Source organism: Egretta garzetta, unplaced genomic scaffold (genome assembly GCF_000687185.1).
Source record: "Egretta garzetta isolate BGI_Z169 unplaced genomic scaffold, ASM68718v1 scaffold250, whole genome shotgun sequence".
Classification (NCBI taxonomy): Eukaryota; Metazoa; Chordata; class Aves; order Pelecaniformes; family Ardeidae; genus Egretta; species Egretta garzetta.
Genome location: NW_009258294.1, coordinates 478,325 through 498,156, shown reverse-complemented (window position 1 = coordinate 498,156; position 19,832 = coordinate 478,325). Strand labels below are relative to the sequence as shown.

Below are 19,832 nucleotides of genomic sequence, written 5' to 3'. Positions count from 1 at the left end.
AGAGCAAAATAGGGCAAGTGTCACGAGAACTGTATCTTATTTTAAACATCTTTTTATTTGTATGAAGACAACTTCACTCCCACTGTCCCCCAAACTCTTAGTGCAATGAGAAAATAGGGCAAGGCAATTCAAAACATGTTGTTCAACTTCAAGTGGTTTAAATATGCACTTCCATTTTTCTGTATAACTTGAATTAAAAAACATAATCACAGTGACTACACGGGTTAAGAGTGCAGCGGAACAAACCAGCTGCGCTCAAGCGACTCCTTTGTATTAGGAAACGCAGTTGAACTTGCACTGAAGTCTCACTGAAGTCAATGGTTACAGCTACAATCAGATATGCAGTCCAAGAAAACCATGCACACACCATAAATAGTACATCTGAGTGAGTATCACTGGTCTCCGCAATTTTATCTTGGGTTTTTTTAAACTTCTGTAGCTTTGGGCCTAGTCTCAGGTGTGTACGTTTGGTGTATATGCGTATCTTCAAATTCTGAATAAGTGTAGCAGTAAGATTGTTTTGCATTACAGATCCTTCCCTTGGTAATATAAACAAGTTTTCTAAAAGACAGAAAATCAATTGGCTGCATGTATGTGGTAGCAATAAGAGAAAGAAGTCCTCCTGTGGAAGCAGCTTGTATTAAAGAGCTGTTTTAAATGGTACGGCATATCCTGCTGCTCATAAATAAAACCTCTGATTACAGCAGAAGCACAATCTTTTTGTACATTTGTTGTCTTTTCCTAGACATTTTAGCACAGCCCTATTCTTCAGTGGAAGAATCAAACTTCATTACTTCCCTGAAGGACATAATATATTGAGAGAGAAAGCTTCTAGCCTGAACTGGATGGTTTTTTTGCTTATGTATGAGTGAAAAAGCCATTCTGGTAAATGCTAAGCTTTGCTGGTACAAGTGGATCTACACTAGAAATGCATGTTCAAAATTTATTGGTGTTCCTGTAGATCTGATCTCTTCTTGTGCAGACATGGTCAGTCGTGGAGGAGAGAAGGAATATAGCTTGTGCCAAGAGGTTTCTGAAATGAGTTGCTTCCTTTGGTGTGTAAAACGACGGAAGTATCTGTGTCCCGTTTCTGACAAAAAAAAAAAAGTCAATTTAAAAGTGCCTGCTGCCATGAGCCCACTGACAGTGCTGTAAAACCACCTGAATATTGGCACACAAAGCCAGTAGGGGTGAAACGGCAAAACATCTGGTTTCCCGTAACAGTGAGTTGCTGTCCTGTACCTCAAGCAATTTGGGAAGGGGAGGTGTTTTGCAGTCAGCTTTTTCTGCAGATATAGTTAAGAGAAAATTATATTTTTGGCATGTAACTTCTGTTCAGTCAATATTTACAGCAAGGCTGGACATCTGTTTGATACTTAATTGTAATCAGCTGGTATTACAGAGTTATTTTCCCACTGTCACAGCAAGTAAACTTCCACAATCGCATTTTTTTTAGGTGTCGAGTGCCCTTTCGCACGTATGTAGTGATTGACCCATTTGAAGTAAAAGAACAGATCATCTTTTATAAGAGTAATCCTCTTTCTTTTATCCCTGCAAACCCACCGTCTGTATCAGTCGTAGCTGTCCCTGCGATGTTGCTATTGTATGTCCATCTTCATTTAATGTGTAGGCTTTGTATGTATATTATGTATTTCTGCTTTTTTGTTCAGGATTTGAATTTTAAAAAAGTGAGTCTACAAACTCTGACATGATTTTTTTTTCCAAAATATTCCCAATTATATTCTCAAATTTTAGAATTTGTCGACATTAGTTTATAAAATCTATATAAGAAACTAATTGGGTCTCCAGTCTAAACATATTTAGAAGTGATATCACTCAGAAGCAGTCATATAGTAGGAAAGACTGTTTTTAGTTTTTCAACTGCTCTTTGTGGAGTTCTATCTACTTTAACTATGATTTTGTATTTAGAACGCCACTTAAAAAAATAATTCTGGATGAGTTTATAATCAGCTCCTAATGTCAATCAGATTTTTTTGAGCCAATTTAGTCATTTCAGATTGCCTTCTGCTCGAGTCCACCCTCTATGCTTTGGATACTTACAGCAGGGGTAATTGGTGTCCTCCTGAGTGTTGCCACAAGTGAGTGCTGGTGGCCTGAGCGAAGTGAGGAGGAGGAGGCGACGGCAGGGCAACAGATGGTGTTAGCTTTCCACCCATCTCTTCGGAAGTTGCTGGTTGGACTCAGCACCTGGAACGGGCACCCTTCTTATGCTGTCCTGCAGCATTGTAACATGTCTGACAGCACTTTGGAACTGTTTTGCTTCAGTATAATCTGATTTTTATTTTTTTTTAACAGAGATCAAATTAATTGCTAAAGCAAGAGAAATAAATTCATCCCCTTCTTTTTATACCAACTATTCTGAAGAGCTTGCTTCCTTGATCTCAGAAGCTAGATTTTTTTTTTTTTTAAAGACCTGACAAAATTATATCAGACAATTTCCTCCCTTTTGTGTTGTGAGTTCTAAGTTGTTTATCTCAAACTGCTCCTTTTGTCTTCTCCTCTCTGTCTTTTTTTGGGTACCATATTACTTTGCAGGTATCTCAGAAGTTCAAGGCAAATCTACAAAAATACTAGCAGAAATAACAGTATTATCATTTTATAAGCTGATAATTCACTCCCTCTTACTATTTTTGTGATATATTTTGCCTTTTCTACCTGTGGGTGTATCAGTCACGACGTGTCCTCACAGAACTACTACTGGGATCCTCAGAGTTTTCTCCAGTAAGTTTTTTCTTCTAAGATAGCAGTACTGCAAGATCAATAAACTTTGTTCTGGTTACTGGTTTTGATCATATTATCTAATGAGTTGATGAGGGGAATAAAGATCAACTGCAGTGACTTAGCTGCCAATTTTTTCTTTTGCTGAACAAGGTTCTTAAAAGAATTTATAGTGTACACCCAATAAAATGCATTCAAGATAAAGGCATTTCAACCATGTTGTCTTAGAAAACTGAAAGCAAAAAGCTGAGTGTGATGGCCATCTTCTAGCCATTTCTTAAGCACAATCAATTTTTTAAATTCTGGTTTATTTCCCCATTTTGGATATTGCTTCTTTATTTTACCCATTGCTGGGGAAAATTAAAAAAGAAAAAAAAATCAGTAACCCAACACGACATCTTACAAGCTGTGTTTTTTCAACCCTGTGTATTGAAATTTGCCAAAATCCTAGTCTCATGTATTTTAGCTTTAAATAAATATATTTACAAGAATACACTGCTTCTACTATATATGCTCCAAGGTATATACTTTATACAGCAGAAAAAGCCTGTGTAATTTTCTGGGGTTGGTGACACCCTTGTTGACCAACCTGGAAACTCAGCAATATAATTTTGAATTTCAAAATGAATTTTTAAGAATACGTAGGATCCCTTTTGTGGTTAGCATTCTTCTGCCTTTATATTAGCATTAGTTATTTACAGAGTGACCAATAAAGTGTTAGACCTCTTTCACAAATAATGTTGTGGGAATCCACTGTTAAAAGCTAGGCTTGATGGGAAGTACAGCTACTGACAGAGACATGGGGTCCTCTTCAGGCTGGTGGGGACCTGAGGAGGTCTCTGGTCCTTTCCCAGAGCAGGCTCAGCCATGGGCTCAAACCAGGCTGCTCAGGGCTTCACCCCGTCAGAACATGAAACTCCCAAGGATGGAGACCCATCTCCGGCACTGGGCTGTCCTCATGGGGAAAAGGCTTCTCCTTATCGCCATCCTGAGCCTCCCGTGTTGCAGTCCATGCTGCTGCCTCTTGCCTTCCTGCCATGCTCCACTGGGAAGAGCCCAGCTGCATCTCCTCCATCCCCTCCTGGGGATGCTGTTAAGAATGGCTTCATTCCCCTGCTCTCTGGTCTTTGGACCCCAACATATGAGTTAGTTTCCCTTACCCTAGTCTACATCAGTTTTGCTTGAATTCAGAACCATATCAGTGTAAAGCAAACACTGAATTTGTGAAAATTAAATCGTCATAAATCTATACAGACTTATATTTGGCCTTAGGTAAGCCGGGCTGTACAGACAAATCAGGGGCTATTGACTTCTATTACTCAGGGTTGCTGTTCCTTTTGTGCTGTCTTCCTAAAGACATGCTGTGATGAACTACTTCAAGGTGGTAAGGCACAGGGGAAGGAGGGTTAATCCCAGATCTCTTCAAAGAGGCATGCCAAACGTGGGAGATACGTATTTGATGAGATGGATAGTGACCACAGGAGCAGGGTGAGCGAGGTGGAGCAGGAGTGGAAGGGGGTGTGCCCTCCAGCATTTCACCACCCTGATTAAAACTAGTGGTGTAACTGTCTTCACAGGTACCTCATAGGACTGTAATAAATACAAATATATTCAGTGTTGGGATCTGTCAGTGCACCTCTTCTAGGTGGGATAAGCTTGATTGCTACCTAAGCTGCTTGCCGTCTTAGCTTTTTGCTTTGTGTCTCAAATCAGTTTGGAAGCTGCTTAATTTCGGAGCACTCTAGCACAAGTTTGGTGTCTTCATGTGGCTATATTTGCTGAGAAGTGATTGTCTAAAAGAAACGTTCAGTAGGGCAAACAAAGGCAATGCTATCTATCTGGCACGTAGTACAGTATTTGTGGTATATGTTTACTGCAGAAATCGCACTCAATGCATTTTTGTGTGTGACATTGGGCTAGTGAGCATATTAAATGATCACCAAGTTTGGCCTTCTGCATTTGGAGTTAAACAAGCAAATCCACTACCATATTCAAAAAATCATTGATGTTTGACTTCTGCAAGAATACAATCCTTCCTCTCAAACTGCACCCAAACTGTCTTTCATCAGACTTTTGGTTTGCAAGTGGTACAGGAAAATCTCTGCAGTGTTAAAACTCTCACCTAAAATAACCAAACAGGTGCATCTGTCTGGAATAAACAGTGTGGGAGGAGTGCTGGGGAGTGGAGCTGCTCACTATGCTTTAGAAACTTTGCCCCTGACATTGCTGAGTTCAAGTATAATAAACTCATGACTCTTGAGTCTCCAGAAAAAACTGCAGTTTACGAATAACAAGAAATTAATCTTTATACATTAGATCTAACAGTAACACTGAGTAGAAGGCAGAGAAGAAGTGAACTTTGAAGTGAAAACCAAAGATCAGTAGAAAAATAGCTTTGTGGAAGGTGTAATGTGACTGTGGAAGAAACTAATTGAAAACCAGTAGATTTTTTTCTTTAAAAATTAATCTTTATACATGGAACGCAGTAGTAGCACTTTGAGTAAAAGGAAGAGGAGAGAGGAGTTTTGAAATCAGAGCTAAAGTTATGATATCTTTGTTTATGGCTGCAGAAGAAATTAATTCAAAACCTAGAGAATTGTTTACCACCAGATTCCAGAGCGTTATCTGTTTTGACTTGCTCTCTCTTGCTGGAGTAATTTATGGAGAGAAATAGGTTTTGAGACTTCCAGGGCCCAAGCTATTCTGCTTTAGTGATTTGTAACCTTATATTCTAAAGTGTGCTTTTCACATTGCAGTGCAGAATGAAGAGAACTTGGTGCAACTGCCCCACTACTGAAGTTTTCCAAGGTCAGCTTAGGGGAAGGAAGAAAAAAAAAGATCTGCTCCCCTCACCTAGGAGGGTTGGTGTCCAATTCCACCCAGGTCTGTTAGGTTGGGCAGGCCTATCTCTCTGCATAATCTTAGACAGCCTACTGACCATCTTTCTGCATCCTTAAGTACTAAAATATTTTGTAAACCTTCCCTTTTGGCAGATGTTGGGTAGCATTATTCATTGACTACTAGGAATAGGTTGACTGAATGTGATTACTGTACAGCCTTCAGGACACTGAGAAGTATGTAGAAGCAGGACCAAAGACTAAACTATAGTTGGGGAGGGAAGGAGTGCAAATGCTTTCCCTCTGAACACTTCAAAAGCATTCTGTTGTAATCTCTCCAAACTGGATTGGCAGTCTCATGTTAAAAGTTAATCTTAAATGGAATTTCTTAAGCTAGAAATAATGTATTCACACTTTTTTTTTTTTTTTTAATGAACTGGTGAAGCATACTAAAATTTAATTAAAGGAACTCTTCCATTGTGTCAGCTATTCAGGGAAAATGTGAGAAAATTAAGTTCTTTAATACTAAGAAATTACTCCTGGGTGCTAGCACAAAAAGGGCTCCATAAGCCATTTGCTTACAGCTGTTTCTCTCACGATTGTTTCCACATTGGTTGAAACCCTTTTACTATTCAGTTGTTGCATTTTCCAGAATTTTGGCAGAATTTAAACTTTCCCAGAATATATTACCAGCTTATTATTTTATCTTCACTGTTCTTGGTTTGCACTTTATTCTGCTATTGTTTATACTTGCATCACCAATGTTGCTTTTTTTTTTTTTTGCACAGGGGTACAAGGCATTTCAGTTAAAAACTGCTAGCATTATATGAAACAGTAGTTTTCTGACATAATTTCTTTTCAATTAGGTGAAAATGAAATCCTTGAAACTCTATACAATATTGCAAGCAAGAACAAGATATGGAGGTCTTATATAGGCATGGGTTATTACAACTGCTCAGTGCCTCAGCCCATTGCACGGAATTTGTTGGAGAATGCAGGATGGTAATGTACCACATTTTCTTTTTAAATGTGCACGTATAAATACACATTTGAAGTTTGTCTTATGAATGAGCATAGACAAATATACCCCAAACCTATATTTTTGACTTAGGCTTTCATATATTTGATACTGATGTGTAAGTGTAGGAACTGTCTTGTTCATGATGAAGCTGGAGGTGAAAAAGAATACTTTTGACTTTCAAAGATGCTTTTTCTGTAAAATATTTAATTGATTTTTGTGACTTCTATTCACAGCTCCTATTTATTATGAACTAAAATAAGAATATTTGTTTGCCTTAAGGAAGTATACAGACTTAACTCCTAAAGTAATTCTTTCCTAACTTCCACCTAAGTTTAAACCAGCTCCCTTCTCCACCGGTGTGTGAGATTTTGGGTGATGGTAGTTAAATACTATGCAATACTTTGATTATGGTTTTCTTATGAGGAAGTAAAAAGCCTTGAAAATTTTATAGAAAAAATAATTTAAAAATATTTTTCTTGATTTTTTTCAAACCAGAGACCTTGACGAGTTTGAATGTGTATCCATAAAGTATGTTCTTGTCTGAACAAATAATTTGCTGGTGCCTGAAAAGAGGTAGACAGCAATACCTGATAATTCATTCATGAAGAAGCTGAGAATATGGTACTTTGTTCTCATCACCCAGCTGATGTTTCAGTTTTTTGAGACAAGCAAAAGAATAGCCTGTCTGACAGAAATTGAATGTTACTGTTTTGTTGGGGTTTTTATTTTTACTTAAATGTAAAAAGAAAAATATTTTAATGCATTGATTTATATTTTAGGAAGAGCATTAATATAAATAATAATGGGTTTTGTCTCTTGATGGGCTTTTCCTGACAAAGGCACTAAGGCTTGATTATGAATACTCATTTAGCATTGACATTTCTCTAAAGAACTGTAACTCAGAAATGATACAACAGAAAAACTAAATTTAATGTGGAGTCTCACCTTCCAACAGGCTGAATGCCATTGATACCCTGCATTGTCTCATTTGGTTTAGAAGTTCCCTTATCTATAGTCAGCAGCATCCCTCTTTTGTGCTGTATTAAAATAATAACTGACATCTTTTATTACTGAGTAATTTTTATTTTAATAAAAGCAGTATTTAAAGTTTATATATACATACTTAAAAAACACCAACCAACCAACCAAAGAGTCAAATTAGTCAGCGTAAAAAGCCATTGTTACTTAGAAGCCATATTTTTTGTTCTTTGGGTTGCCATAAATGAGTCTGTGTATCTGTGGACTTCCAAGGCTATGTATTTTCAGACTTGTCTGCTTTATTTGCGTCTCAAACTTTTGAACTGACTAAAAAGTTGCACTGCTTGGACTCAAGGAATCTATGCAGTACATCTGTACAAAGTTTTATTTGGCCTTATCCCCACCCACTTGTTGCAACATCTGAAGTCTAAATATTTCAGTATGGTGCCGCAAAACAAATAATCAATTGCTAGAGGCAAAAATAAGAACAGTTAAAAAGTGATCCAAAATGAACTGTGTATTTTTAAATCCTAAAGAATTATATAGTGTTAATGAAACAACTGGGGGAGTCTATCTTGGAGCATCCAGTTAAGTCAGACTAGATGACTAAAAGCTAGACTTTTAGATGGCTGAAGCAAAGGTTGAATGTTTGTTGGGGAGAGGGTGTACGTGTGTGTGCACTGTGTGCAAAAGCAACTGTATAGACTTTATGGAAGCTGTTTAGGAAATCAAACCTCTCCTTACATCTGCCAAGCGTGTAACACTTTCCGTGCTAACACACTTCACATTGCAACTCCAAGGGAAATGCTGCACGTGCAGGCCTATTGCTTCTGATCGGTTCTGCCTTCCTCAACATGACTTGTAGTTTCTCATTGCTTAACATTCGTTAGAGCAAGGATTGCATTGGAGTACAATGTCAGTTTATAAAAGATTGTTCATAGAAGTCTGTGGACATGAAAGTGAAGGACTTCACAGTATTTAGGACACTTGGACTTGCTAGGACCAGGTAGGAAGCAAAGGAGGAAACTGTTTCAGGAGGAAACTGTTCAGAACAGAATGTATTTTCAGTTGAAAATTAGACTGCTGACCTACACTGCTGTCTTCAGAAGATTACCACAAAAGTCTTCCCAAATCTCAGATTCTGTTAAGAAAATACTCAACTTTTTGAATATATTGAAATATATTATTTGAAATACTCAAAACTTTTTGAAGCATTTGGACCATGATCTATAATACCTCTGTACACAATAAAAGCTGAATAGCTTAATTACTGTGAGATTAAACTGTCTGACCAAAACTATGCACTAATATGTGCCTCAGAAGTCAGCATTCAGGAATTTCTTGTACTGGTAGCTTTAGAAAAGCATAAACATCCTTTTCTTTTAAGTCTGAATCACATTTTAACTACTTCTGTATTCATGAAAGACACTCGTTCAAAACACTTAGGGTAGATATTTTTCAGATAACCTTTTACCCAAAGAACACTTCAATTTAAAGTTAGAGAACAAGCAGAGAAAATTCTGTTGTGGACCTGAAATGCTGCAGTTAAAATTCCAGTTTCCTATGTGAGGGATTTAACTTAGTCACAGAAGGTAGAGGATAAGTATCCCTTATTTTTGATACTTTATTTCCTTTTGGTCTTGGTTACTGGCTGCTAACACTTCCTTGATGCTAGCAATCTGTGACTAACAACTCCGTGCTAAGATGGGGTGTCACACAGAATCACACAGAATCGTAAGGGTTGGAAGGGACCTCAGGAGATCATCTAGTCCAACCCCCCTGCTAAAGCAGGTTCACCTAGAGCATGCTACACAGGACTTCATCCAGGCGGGCTTTGAATATCTCCAGAGAAGGAGACTCCACAACCTCCCTGGGCAGCCTGTTCCAGTGCTCTGCCACCCTCAGAGTGAAGAAGTTCTTCCTCATATTCAACTGAACCCTCTCGTGTTTCAGTTTGCATCCATTGCCCCTAGTCCTGTCGCTGGACACCACTGCAAACAGACTGCTTCCGTCCTCTTGACTTCCGCCCTTAAGATATTTGTATGTGTTGACGAGATCCCCTCTCAGTCTTCTCTTCTTCAGGCTCAACAAGCCCAACTCTCTCAGCCTTTCCTCGTAGGGGAGATGCTCCAGTCCCTTTATCATCCTAGTAGCTCTCCTCTGGACTCTTTCCAGGAGTTCTTCGTCTTTCTTGAACTGGGGAGCCCAGAACTGGACACAGTACTCCAGGTGGGGTCTCACCAGGGCAGAGTAGAGGGGGAGGAGAACCTCCCTCGACCTGCTGGCCACACTCCTCTTAATACACCCCAGGATACCATTGGCCTTCTTGGCAACAAGGGCACATTGCTGGCTCATGGTCAGCTTATTGTCCACCAGGACTCCCAGGTCCCTCTCAGCAGAGCTGCTATCTAGCAGGTCATCCCCCAGCCTGTATTGGTGCATGGGGTTCGACCTCCCCAGGTGCAGCACTCGACACTTGCTCTTGTTGAACTTCATCAAGTTCCTCTTTGCCCAGCTCTCCAGCCTGTCCAGGTCCCGCTGAATGGCAGCACAGCCTTCCGGCGTATCAGCCACTCCTCCCAGTTTTGTGTCATCAGCGAACTTGCTGAGGGTACACTCTATCCCCTCGTCCAGGTCATTGATGAACAAGTTGAACAAGACCGGGCCGAGTACCGAGCCCTGGGGAACTCCGCTAGCTACCGGCCTCCAACTGGACTCTGCCCCGCCGATCAGAACTCTCTGGGCCCTGTCATTCAGCCAGTTCCGAATCCACCTCACTGTCCACTCATCCAACCCATACTTCGTGAGCTTCCTTATGAGGATGTTATGGGAAACAGTATCAAAAGCCTTGCTGAAGTCAAGGTAGACAACATCCACCGCTCTCCCTTTGTCTACCCAGCCGGTCATGCCGTCATAGAAGGCTATCAGGGTGGAAGCCTTAGAAGAATTTTCCATACACTACTTAGTTGATACTAGCAAAAATATTAGCCTGTTTTTTCCAGACAAATAAAGAGCAGGACAACGTGTAACTTCCTTTATCCTTAGAACGTCGCAACTCTAAAATGCAGGCAGAAGGATTTATTTTGGGGCATACCACCAATTATGTGACTTTCAGCACAGACCCCTCAAATGTATGAATACCTGTCGTCTGTCTGCTGGTGCGGATGCATAGTCCTTATTCTGCTGGACCCCATATTAACATGCTTATTAAATTTTTCCACACACAGTGTGCTGAGCTCCTTCCCTCGTAGCATACCAAATTAATTCTGTGGCCTGCCATAAACATAAGTGAATAACTGAAGATGTGAAGAATGCTTGGTTTCAGAAATCAGCTTAGATATAGGCTTATTAACATGTGTCAAAACAGTGTAGTACTTATTTGGGGGGCTTAAATGGATAAAAATACCCATCAGTCCTTGAAAATCAAGAAGGCCTTTAAAGTCACACTAATACCATACAATGAAGCATGATGCAGCCGTCTCCAAAGTACAACACTCTTGAGTCCTTTGCCCTCAGACATTAACTATGTAAGAATAAGGTACCTGTACCAAGGACACCTGCAATCTTTACATCGGTAGTGTAACTTACTAAACTCATTAGCTAATAGCACTGGGCACCTATGCATTGCAGTCTTCAAATTACTGCATACCATGGAAAAATCTGATGTAAACATTACGCAGCTGGTTTCTACTAGCTAGTTTCTAGATGGGACACAGAAAGCTGCACAAGCAACTACAAAGCATGCCAAATTGGCAGTAAATTCAGTGTTTATGCTTTGAGTGGAAACTGGCACGTCTCCATGCCCAATCATAAGACTATCCAGCTTTCTCAAACCCATGGGTAAGATACTGGTTTAGAGACACCCTTATAACTGCTCTTCAAAGATGCATAAAGTGCCAAGTGATGCATCTGGAACTCTATATACAGTAAGGCATTTGAGAATTTTACAGGCTGGATGGAACTACTTGCAGTTGGATGCTCCTAGTTCTACAGCTTTACTCTAGTGTCTTTCTACACTGCAATATTTATATATGTGCATATTTCAATTAAATAAAGCTTTTGTTTGTTTGTTTGTTTTGTTTTGTTTCACTTCTGGCCTTAACAGTCCATGAAAGTCAGATAATTTAAAGATTTCATGTATTCATGACTGAACTTCAGTCTCAGTTTTCCAGTGTTGTCAGATGTATGAATTATCTTTTTTCTGTGGCTCATGTGTATTGGTTTTAAATTGTGCTAGTGGTCTGTCCTTACTTTAAGTTCATTTCATCTTATTGTCAGCTCTCAAAAAGAATACTCCCTGTAACTGGAAATACAAATCAATTCTAGCTCTGCCATTGCATGAGATTAATCTTGCAGATGTCTAAAACTGCAAGAACATAATTTATAACAAGATAAAATTATTGTATTAATGATGAATACATTACCTTTCCAGAGATTCAGTCAAAGTATAGAAAAAAATCACTAAGGAAGATACATGGTGAACTGTTTCGCTAGAACTTACTGTATATTAAAAAATAAATTAGGTCTTATTGTCTGTACACCTGCAAGTACTGATCAAGAACTAGTTCAATTAACATTGCTTGATGATGGAGTTTTCAGAATCTTTGCATGGAAACGAGCTAACTTTAGTATAAAGAAGTCATAAGTGTTAATGTTGCAGTTAATGTGTGGTCTGTTTGTTTGTTGCTAAGCCTAGAACAAGCCCAATTCCCAAGTACAAAAGCTTCTGCTCTTTCATAAGCCAGGTCTTTTGATGAGCAGCCTTAGCTTTTGGCTGAAAACATACTTCCTGGATACCTCTTGCTCTGATGCTAGGTTTTCTTCTAAAACCTTCATTGGTATCTCAAAGTTGGTATTCATACAAGTATTTTTGAGAGTAGGCTGAGGAAAAGGGTGACACACTAAATTAAGGCAAAGTGTTATAAAACCTGCAAAAACTGAAGCCACTTACTACTGAACTCCTGAAGGTCAGACTCTGGCTCAAGAAAGGTGCCACAAACTTTTCATGGATGGTTTCTTTTGCATCATGACCTGCCTGCCTTAGTTAGCTTGGGAGCGTTTCTCTGCAGAAGTACTTTTGGTCAGAACAGATGCTGAGTGGGGATCGTGTTTTCCTCCAGTCTGACTGAACCAGAGGCAGTTTGTAGTGGTGCTCCGTGCCATGACAGTAGTTCTTCATTTTAATGTCATTGGTATTGGATTCGAATTTTTTGCAGAATAGCCACTTGAACAGACCTAAGCAGAAGGGGGGGGGGGTGTTGAATGAGAGACATTTTAGTGTGCTTTTCAGAGGTTTGATTTATGTAAAAGTTTACTTTAGAAATTACTTTTACTTTTAAAGAGTTTGCTTTTAAATTACTTTATAAAAAGTCACTTAAAAAGTAGTAGATTCAGGCAGAAGTCAGAGTGCAGACTAAAGCCAGCTCTTTTATTTGAAGAAATTGTGGGGAAGATGCTTAGACAGTGCCAGACAACCTCCAAAAAAAAAAAAAAAGTAAATGTTTGTATCTTATAAAGGGTGTCTTTACCTGTACAACTGTTAAACTTTATGCATTGTAATTTGTGGTAATACTGGAATTCAGGATTCCTTGGTTGAATTTTTTCCATCCTTTCTCAAATCGGTTGCTTTTACTTCAACTGTTTTTACCATTCAAAAGTGTAACATCAAAATCACAAGGATTCATTAATTCTGTTTTGTAATATAGTGTACTATCCCAACTATGTGGTGTACGATTGAGTCTATTCAAGGAAACCATCAAATTAGGAGCTACATAGTAACAGTTTAAGAATAGATTTATTTATTTATTTTACACAATATAAAAAGTTCATTTAAAAGATCACTTGAGCATAAAATATGAATGAAAATTCTTGAGGCTTTTTTAATAGGTTTCTGAGTAGCTGATTTGAGTGGTTGGCTTTGAAGCATTCATTGCAAAGTCTATCTCTAATAATACAAGATAAAATCTTAGGAAAGGGGGTTCTCATCAGGTAAGGAATTGTCAACATTACTCACATTTTAAGAAAGATGCTTTGTCTTTGAAAACAAAGAGTTTTGCACCACAGCTACAACTTTAATGTCCTTTAGCAAAATTTGCTAAGTAAGTGTTTAATATGAAGTATTGCTTCTCTACTACTGATTTTTCTTTTTTTTCCCTACCTTTCTCATTTTGCATCAGTCCCTGATTAGGAATGGCTTAATGAAACAATATTTTGTTGAAATGAACAATAAAGCCAGTATACTTAACTTCAATTAAAATCTCACTTCTGTTAACTGATTATTCTGGCAAGTACTAAGCAATGATTCTTGATTTTATTTTTCTTCTCTTGCACTGAGTAATATTTCTCTAATGCATTTCAATTAATCTCAATGCCTTAATTCTTATTAGTCTACATCTAGTTTCTCCTGCAAGTTATAATGCAAAAAAAAGGCCTTTAATTAAATAAAATGAAAAAGTAAGATTGTTGACTTCAAGTACAGAGGAGTTTCTTTTATGAAACAAGAAAACTCACTGTTCATGAAAAGGAGTTGGGATTAACTCTCTTTACTGGTGAGAACTGAGTGAGCAGGGGGACCATTCAGAAAACAAATCTTTATACTCCCAGATTAGAAGTTTATCTGACAAACTGAAAACTGGGTTTAGCAGCCATGGATAAAAAAAAAATACTACTCTTGAGGCAAGAAATGTTGCATGCAGCCCAGGACATGGTCTCACTTGTGAACTATGCAGTCAAGTATGTGATGATAAGTAGTTTAGTGTTAGACTTGGCTAAGAAGCAGGAAATCCTTCAGTGCTTGGGAAAATCATCAATATTTATCTAATTTTATATATAGCTATTGCTTTCCATCACTGTACTGAAAAGTATGAGTAAGCAATTTGAGCAGACATGTCATTTAAATAGACACTAAATACATTAACACCATGTATTACACTTTGAGTTCAGTTACTGAGTATGTCCTTCTTTCTAGCTCTTCCATTCTCTTCTTCAGGACTTGAATTCCTACCTTCTCTCTTGCATTGCTATTTTTTTGTTCCTCTCATCTTGCTCTATACCACAGGTTCTGCAGTTTGTTCTTTAAAAATCTTTGTTGCTTGCCTTCTATTGACTTGACATGACTGGAGCTTCCAAATACTTCAGTCTTTCTTTAAAGAGTATACCTTCACCCATAACAATTTTTCAAAAGTCTAGGGCTTACTACTGCCCTTTCAGGAAACAAACTGTTGGTTTCTCCCATTGCTAGAAAACGGAGGCCACAAGTGTCCCACTTACCACTTGTTTCTGGCCACTACTCTCAATTCAAACTGGTATAAATCTGTCCTGAACCACCATGGAATCTAGTACCCAGATTTCCAGCAGTGAGAGGAGAGTCTGATCTCTGTTCTTGCCCATGTTCCCTGGGCCCATGCTGCTTTGTTTTTCTGGACTGCTATAATGGAGTGTTTCCCTTAGATTGTTGCCTTTTCTAAGGAATTGCTCATGTTGCCTCTGCTGTTTCATTCTCCAGATGACAACAGATAAAACTCACATCACTCTCACTTCCCTTCACTAATATATATGGAAACTGTCATTTCACAAGAAGTTGCATATTTATGAGCTTGAAATGCCAAGTGCCTTTCCTCCCATAAGAGTGGAGAGGACTTGACAAGTAAAGGGCTTCAGGAACAGTATTGAAAGATAATGGCGATATCTAGATATGATTTAACTAAGCATTCTCGTCTGGAAATTGTGACTTGACTCAGTTCTCTCACACTCAGCACCTACTTCCCCTCTCCATTCTCCAAGATGCACTCACACCTCTGTTTTAAGAGTAATTTCTCCTTTCAAAATGGAGAAATAGAATTCTTCTCCTGTAAAAAGCCAAGTTATACCAGAAGAGAAAATATTCTCAGGCTTCCAGGACAGTAATAAGTTACAGCCATCTAAAAATAACTGTTTTCTAATAGACTTTCACATTAGTGAATTATGCTTTACAATTTATTTTTCCTATGACATAGTTCAGTTATATATTGGCATAATTCTGTTACACGTTTATTTTCCTCCACCCAAACTCATAATTCCTTTCTTACAGGGTTACCCAGTATACTCCTTACCAACCTGAGGTCTCTCAGGGCAGGCTGGAGAGCCTGCTAAATTACCAGACTATGGTGTGCGATATCACAGGAATGGATGTGGCTAACGCATCTTTGCTGGATGAGGGGACAGCCGCTGCAGAAGCCATGCAATTATGCCACAGGTACTATGTTTACATATATGATTAAATGATAGCACTAAGGTATTTTGGAGTTTGAAAGGCGTCTCTCCTGTGTAGGCGTGGATAGGTGAGTGGGTTGAAGTTGAGTGTGGGCTTTTCACTCCAAGCAGATCACTAAACAACTATAGCCCATGTTATTAAGCCCCCAGAGAAGTTCCCAGCGTTGATGTGAGTGTTTAGCTCACACATCTAAGGCTTTAAGAAACCTAAGCGCCTAAGGACCAGGGGTAAGTCTAGAGCAAGGAAGAGTTACCCTTGGTGGAGGAGGTCAGGTTAGAGAATACTTAAGCAAACTGGACATACACAAGTCTGTGGACCATGATGTGATGGACCCATGAATGCTGAGGGAGCTGCCTGATGTCATTGCAAGGCCACTCTTGATTATCTCTGAACAATCATGGCAACTGGGAGAGGTGCCTCAGCACTGGAGGAAAGCAAATGTCACTCCTATCTTCAGGAAGGGCAGGAACAAGGATGCAGGGAACTAACAGCTGGTCAGTCTCACCTCAATCCCTTGAAGGTGATGGAACAACTGCTAGTCATGGAAACCATTTCCAGGCATGCGAAGGACAAGCAGGTGATCAGGAGTCAGAAGCATGGATTCACACAGGGGAAGTCATGCTTGACCAGCCTAATAACTTTCTACAATTAAATGGCTGGCTTGGGAGATGAGGGGAGAGCAGTGGGTATCGCCTGCCTTGTCAGTCTCCCTTAAACTAACAAGAAGAAAAACAAGAAGAGAGGACAGACTGCACTAGTTAGGTGCAAGTGCATCAACCAGCAAGTATTTACATATGTCTGTCCCTGTTTGCGCCCTTACCCTTCTGTTTTCTTACACTTGTTCCTCCCAGAATCACTGAGCTGTATCCCTTTTCCCCTAAACACCTCATAATAAACCCGTTCCATCCCAAAATGTTCTTCCCCTGCAGCCTATAATGTCTCCCCCCCGGGGGGAGGGGGCAGACAGTATGTTAATTAATTAATTTGAGTTCCCACCTGCCTTGGGGCCTCTGTCCTCCTCTGTGCTTGTGGGGTTGGGTCTCTGATGGGCTGACATCTCCTGAGATGGGCCCGGGAGAAACAGGGACAGGGTGTTATTTGGACTGCTCTACCTGCCATTCTCTCTCTGTGGGTGTGCAGGGGAGCTTTTATCACATAACCTAACAGTCTGTGGCATGAATCTCTTGTGTCCGTGAACACCAAAGATGTAAATTGGTTTTTTCCACTAGCGGTTAAAAAGGAGCTTTAAAAAACAGTGAAGTACACCAGTCCTAAGTAGCTAAAAGTGAAACTGTTATCAGTGTATCCAAGTTTACTTTCTGGGATCCGTACTGTAGGGGCATTTGAAAGGGTTCTGCAAATCAAACGAAATCTTAGAGATGATACGGAGGTCACAGTAGGGCTGTATATCAGGAAGGAGATTACACCGCAGAGACTGTGTTGTAACTGTTCAGTTGTACAAAGCGTCATTCTGACACGAAATCATGTTTACCAGAAAAAACTAGGCAATTGTCTTAGTCTCCTTTTTACTACTATGATGGTTCATGTTTGGTTATCCGGGGCAACACTGAAAATCTGTATTAAAGACCAGAGTTGTATTCCTTTAAAAAAGTATGTGTATGTGGAGGCACTCCTGCAGATTCCTAAATTGGCTCCTTGTTCTGTTTCATAATCTGTTTTAAGTTTTGTCACGTATGAATCTCATTTGACTGTCTGAGATGAACTTTCTTATTTTAAATGGACCAGAACCTTCATTCAGTCTTACACTTAACTTGGTTATGATAACCAAAATTTACAACTGCCTTTTAACTTAGGAAAACTCATATTTGGAAAACCGATTAATTTTATTTCCATGGAAACCAATATATTCTTGATAAGTAACCCTTCTTCTTTTCCTTTTCTTTTCAACAGGCACAACAAAAGAAGGAAGTTCTATGTGGATGCCCGGTGCCACCCTCAAACTATAGCAGTGGTCCAAACTAGAGCAAAGTAATGTTTTTCTCCCATTTTCCACCAGATCTTTTCACTTAACATCAAATAATTTTTAATCTATGCCTTTTCACAATATACCTAACATTTTTGGAATGTGGGATTATACTTTCTTTGCAAAATAGAAGCAGAAATCTGTGAACATTTGGTGTCACTTCTACTTTTCCATTCAAATACAACTGCAAAGTAATTTAAGATTTTAAACAGAGGCTAAACATCTGATAAAAAGAAAATATTTAATTTCCCCTTGTTGGCACAAATATATACACTTGGTTATTGAATTTAGTCTGATCATTTTTTTTAACTAGGAAATTAACTACCTTAGATAGCAAAACTTCTCTTGTAATGAGAGCTAAATCCATTTTAAGTTTACAGTTTAAAGTAACCATCTTCTAAAAACATGACTTGGTTCTCAAAGTTAAATGTGCTAAAGCAGCAAAATGTTGATATTAAGTAGCTCATCTATCCTCTGTGCTGCTTTGCTCTATATTTCTGATAACCATTATCAAATGCAATTATTCTTCAGTGCCATATACCATGACATGAAACTTTCTCAATGTTTAGTGCTGCAAAGCGGGTTTAACTCTCTGTATGTTAAAGAAAAAAGTTATATTTCAGTCCATGAAAATATCATATTAAGTATCAATCCAAGGCAGGAAGTGGTTTGAATAGGTTGTCTTCTGCATGTTTTTGTTTTCCAGTTATACGGGTGTTATTACTGAGCTTAAATTACCCCATGAGATGGATTTCAGTGGAAAGGATGTCAGTGGAGTATTATTTCAGTATCCAGACAGTGAAGGGAAGGTGGAAGACTTCTCTGAACTTGTTGAAAGAGCTCATCAGAATGGGGTAAAGCAAACTTTACTTGTCTCACAGATTTCAGTCTGATGCATAGTCAGAGAAACTGTTACATGATATACCATCTGAAGTATTACTCTTCAGCTTCATACAATTGATAACCATTGCAACAATTACAACCATCACGCCTCAGCTCTGTGCAAGTGATACGGAGCTGTTTGGAGCTCTGTCTTGTTCAAACTTAGCTCCCACGTGAGCACCATTCCTTCAGAAAAGAGGCTGACTGCTCTGTGCACTTCTCTTCTCAGACTCTCTCCTGCTGCGCTACTGATCTTCTAGCTCTCTGTATTCTGAAGCCTCCTGGAGAGTTTGGGGTAGATGTTGTCCTGGGTAACTCCCAGAGGTTTGGCGTGCCTCTCTGCTACGGGGGACCCCACGCAGCATTCTTTGCTGTCAAGGAAAATCTAGTGAGAATGATGCCAGGCAGAATGGTGGGCGTTACGAGGTAAGGCCTCCCTTCACCATTAGTATCTTCAGGGAAAATTGAACTCGAACACATCATGACCATCTTGTGCAGCCTTTCTGAATAACAGCTGACCATGGTGTTGTACCGAACACTTTTTTTCTTGAAAACTGTGAGAATAAAAGTTGCTTTCGAGTTTTAGGAAGCAAGCTTAAGGAATTGCATTTGTGTGGAATGAAGCTGTTAACTCTCTGTAGTGCTTGCTGCAATGTGGGATGAAGAGATAACTGAAACAGCAGAGAGGATTGTGATGGCATGAGGCTTTGCAAGCTAACTTATTCCATTTGTTCTGTACTGTTACACCTTTTTCTCTGACATCCAGCCATTAAAAACATAAATGGCAGTCATTAAAAACATAAATGGGAAGAAGTAGAAAATTCAGTGAACCTCCCAAGTAACCAAGAAGGAACTTAGTTTAGTTCAAATTTTAGTGAAACTTAAACAAAGCAGAGAAATAGTGTGCAAAAACTTGCTCTAATTCTTGTTGCTGGTGACATATTTTGAATTTTGACAAGATGTCTAACTGGGAATAGTAGAAATGCAAAATAATTGTCACTGCAAAGACTGCATATCTTTGGCACAGAAGCTATGCAGACGTACTTCAGTAACCAAAATAACTAATGTCATTAACAGATACCAGGAAGCTTAGAAATACTTCATTTGCATAGTAATATTCCTTTGAATATATTTTTAGTC

The 19,832-nt window shown here is 39.0% G+C and overlaps 1 protein-coding gene across 1 annotated transcript in view; it reads left to right on the top strand.

The window, feature by feature from the left end:
• Positions 1-3,606: 3,606 nt before the first annotated feature.
• The window catches only part of GLDC (glycine decarboxylase), a 45,285-nt gene continuing 29,059 nt past the window's right edge, over positions 3,607-19,832 (top strand). Inside the window, exons 1-6 of the mRNA XM_009638219.2 lie at positions 3,607-3,862; positions 6,443-6,578; positions 15,644-15,808; positions 17,738-17,815; positions 18,517-18,664; positions 18,922-19,118. Of these exons, the coding sequence (XP_009636514.2) occupies positions 3,607-3,862; positions 6,443-6,578; positions 15,644-15,808; positions 17,738-17,815; positions 18,517-18,664; positions 18,922-19,118 (980 nt within the window). The remainder of the gene's footprint in view (positions 3,863-6,442; positions 6,579-15,643; positions 15,809-17,737; positions 17,816-18,516; positions 18,665-18,921; positions 19,119-19,832) is intronic.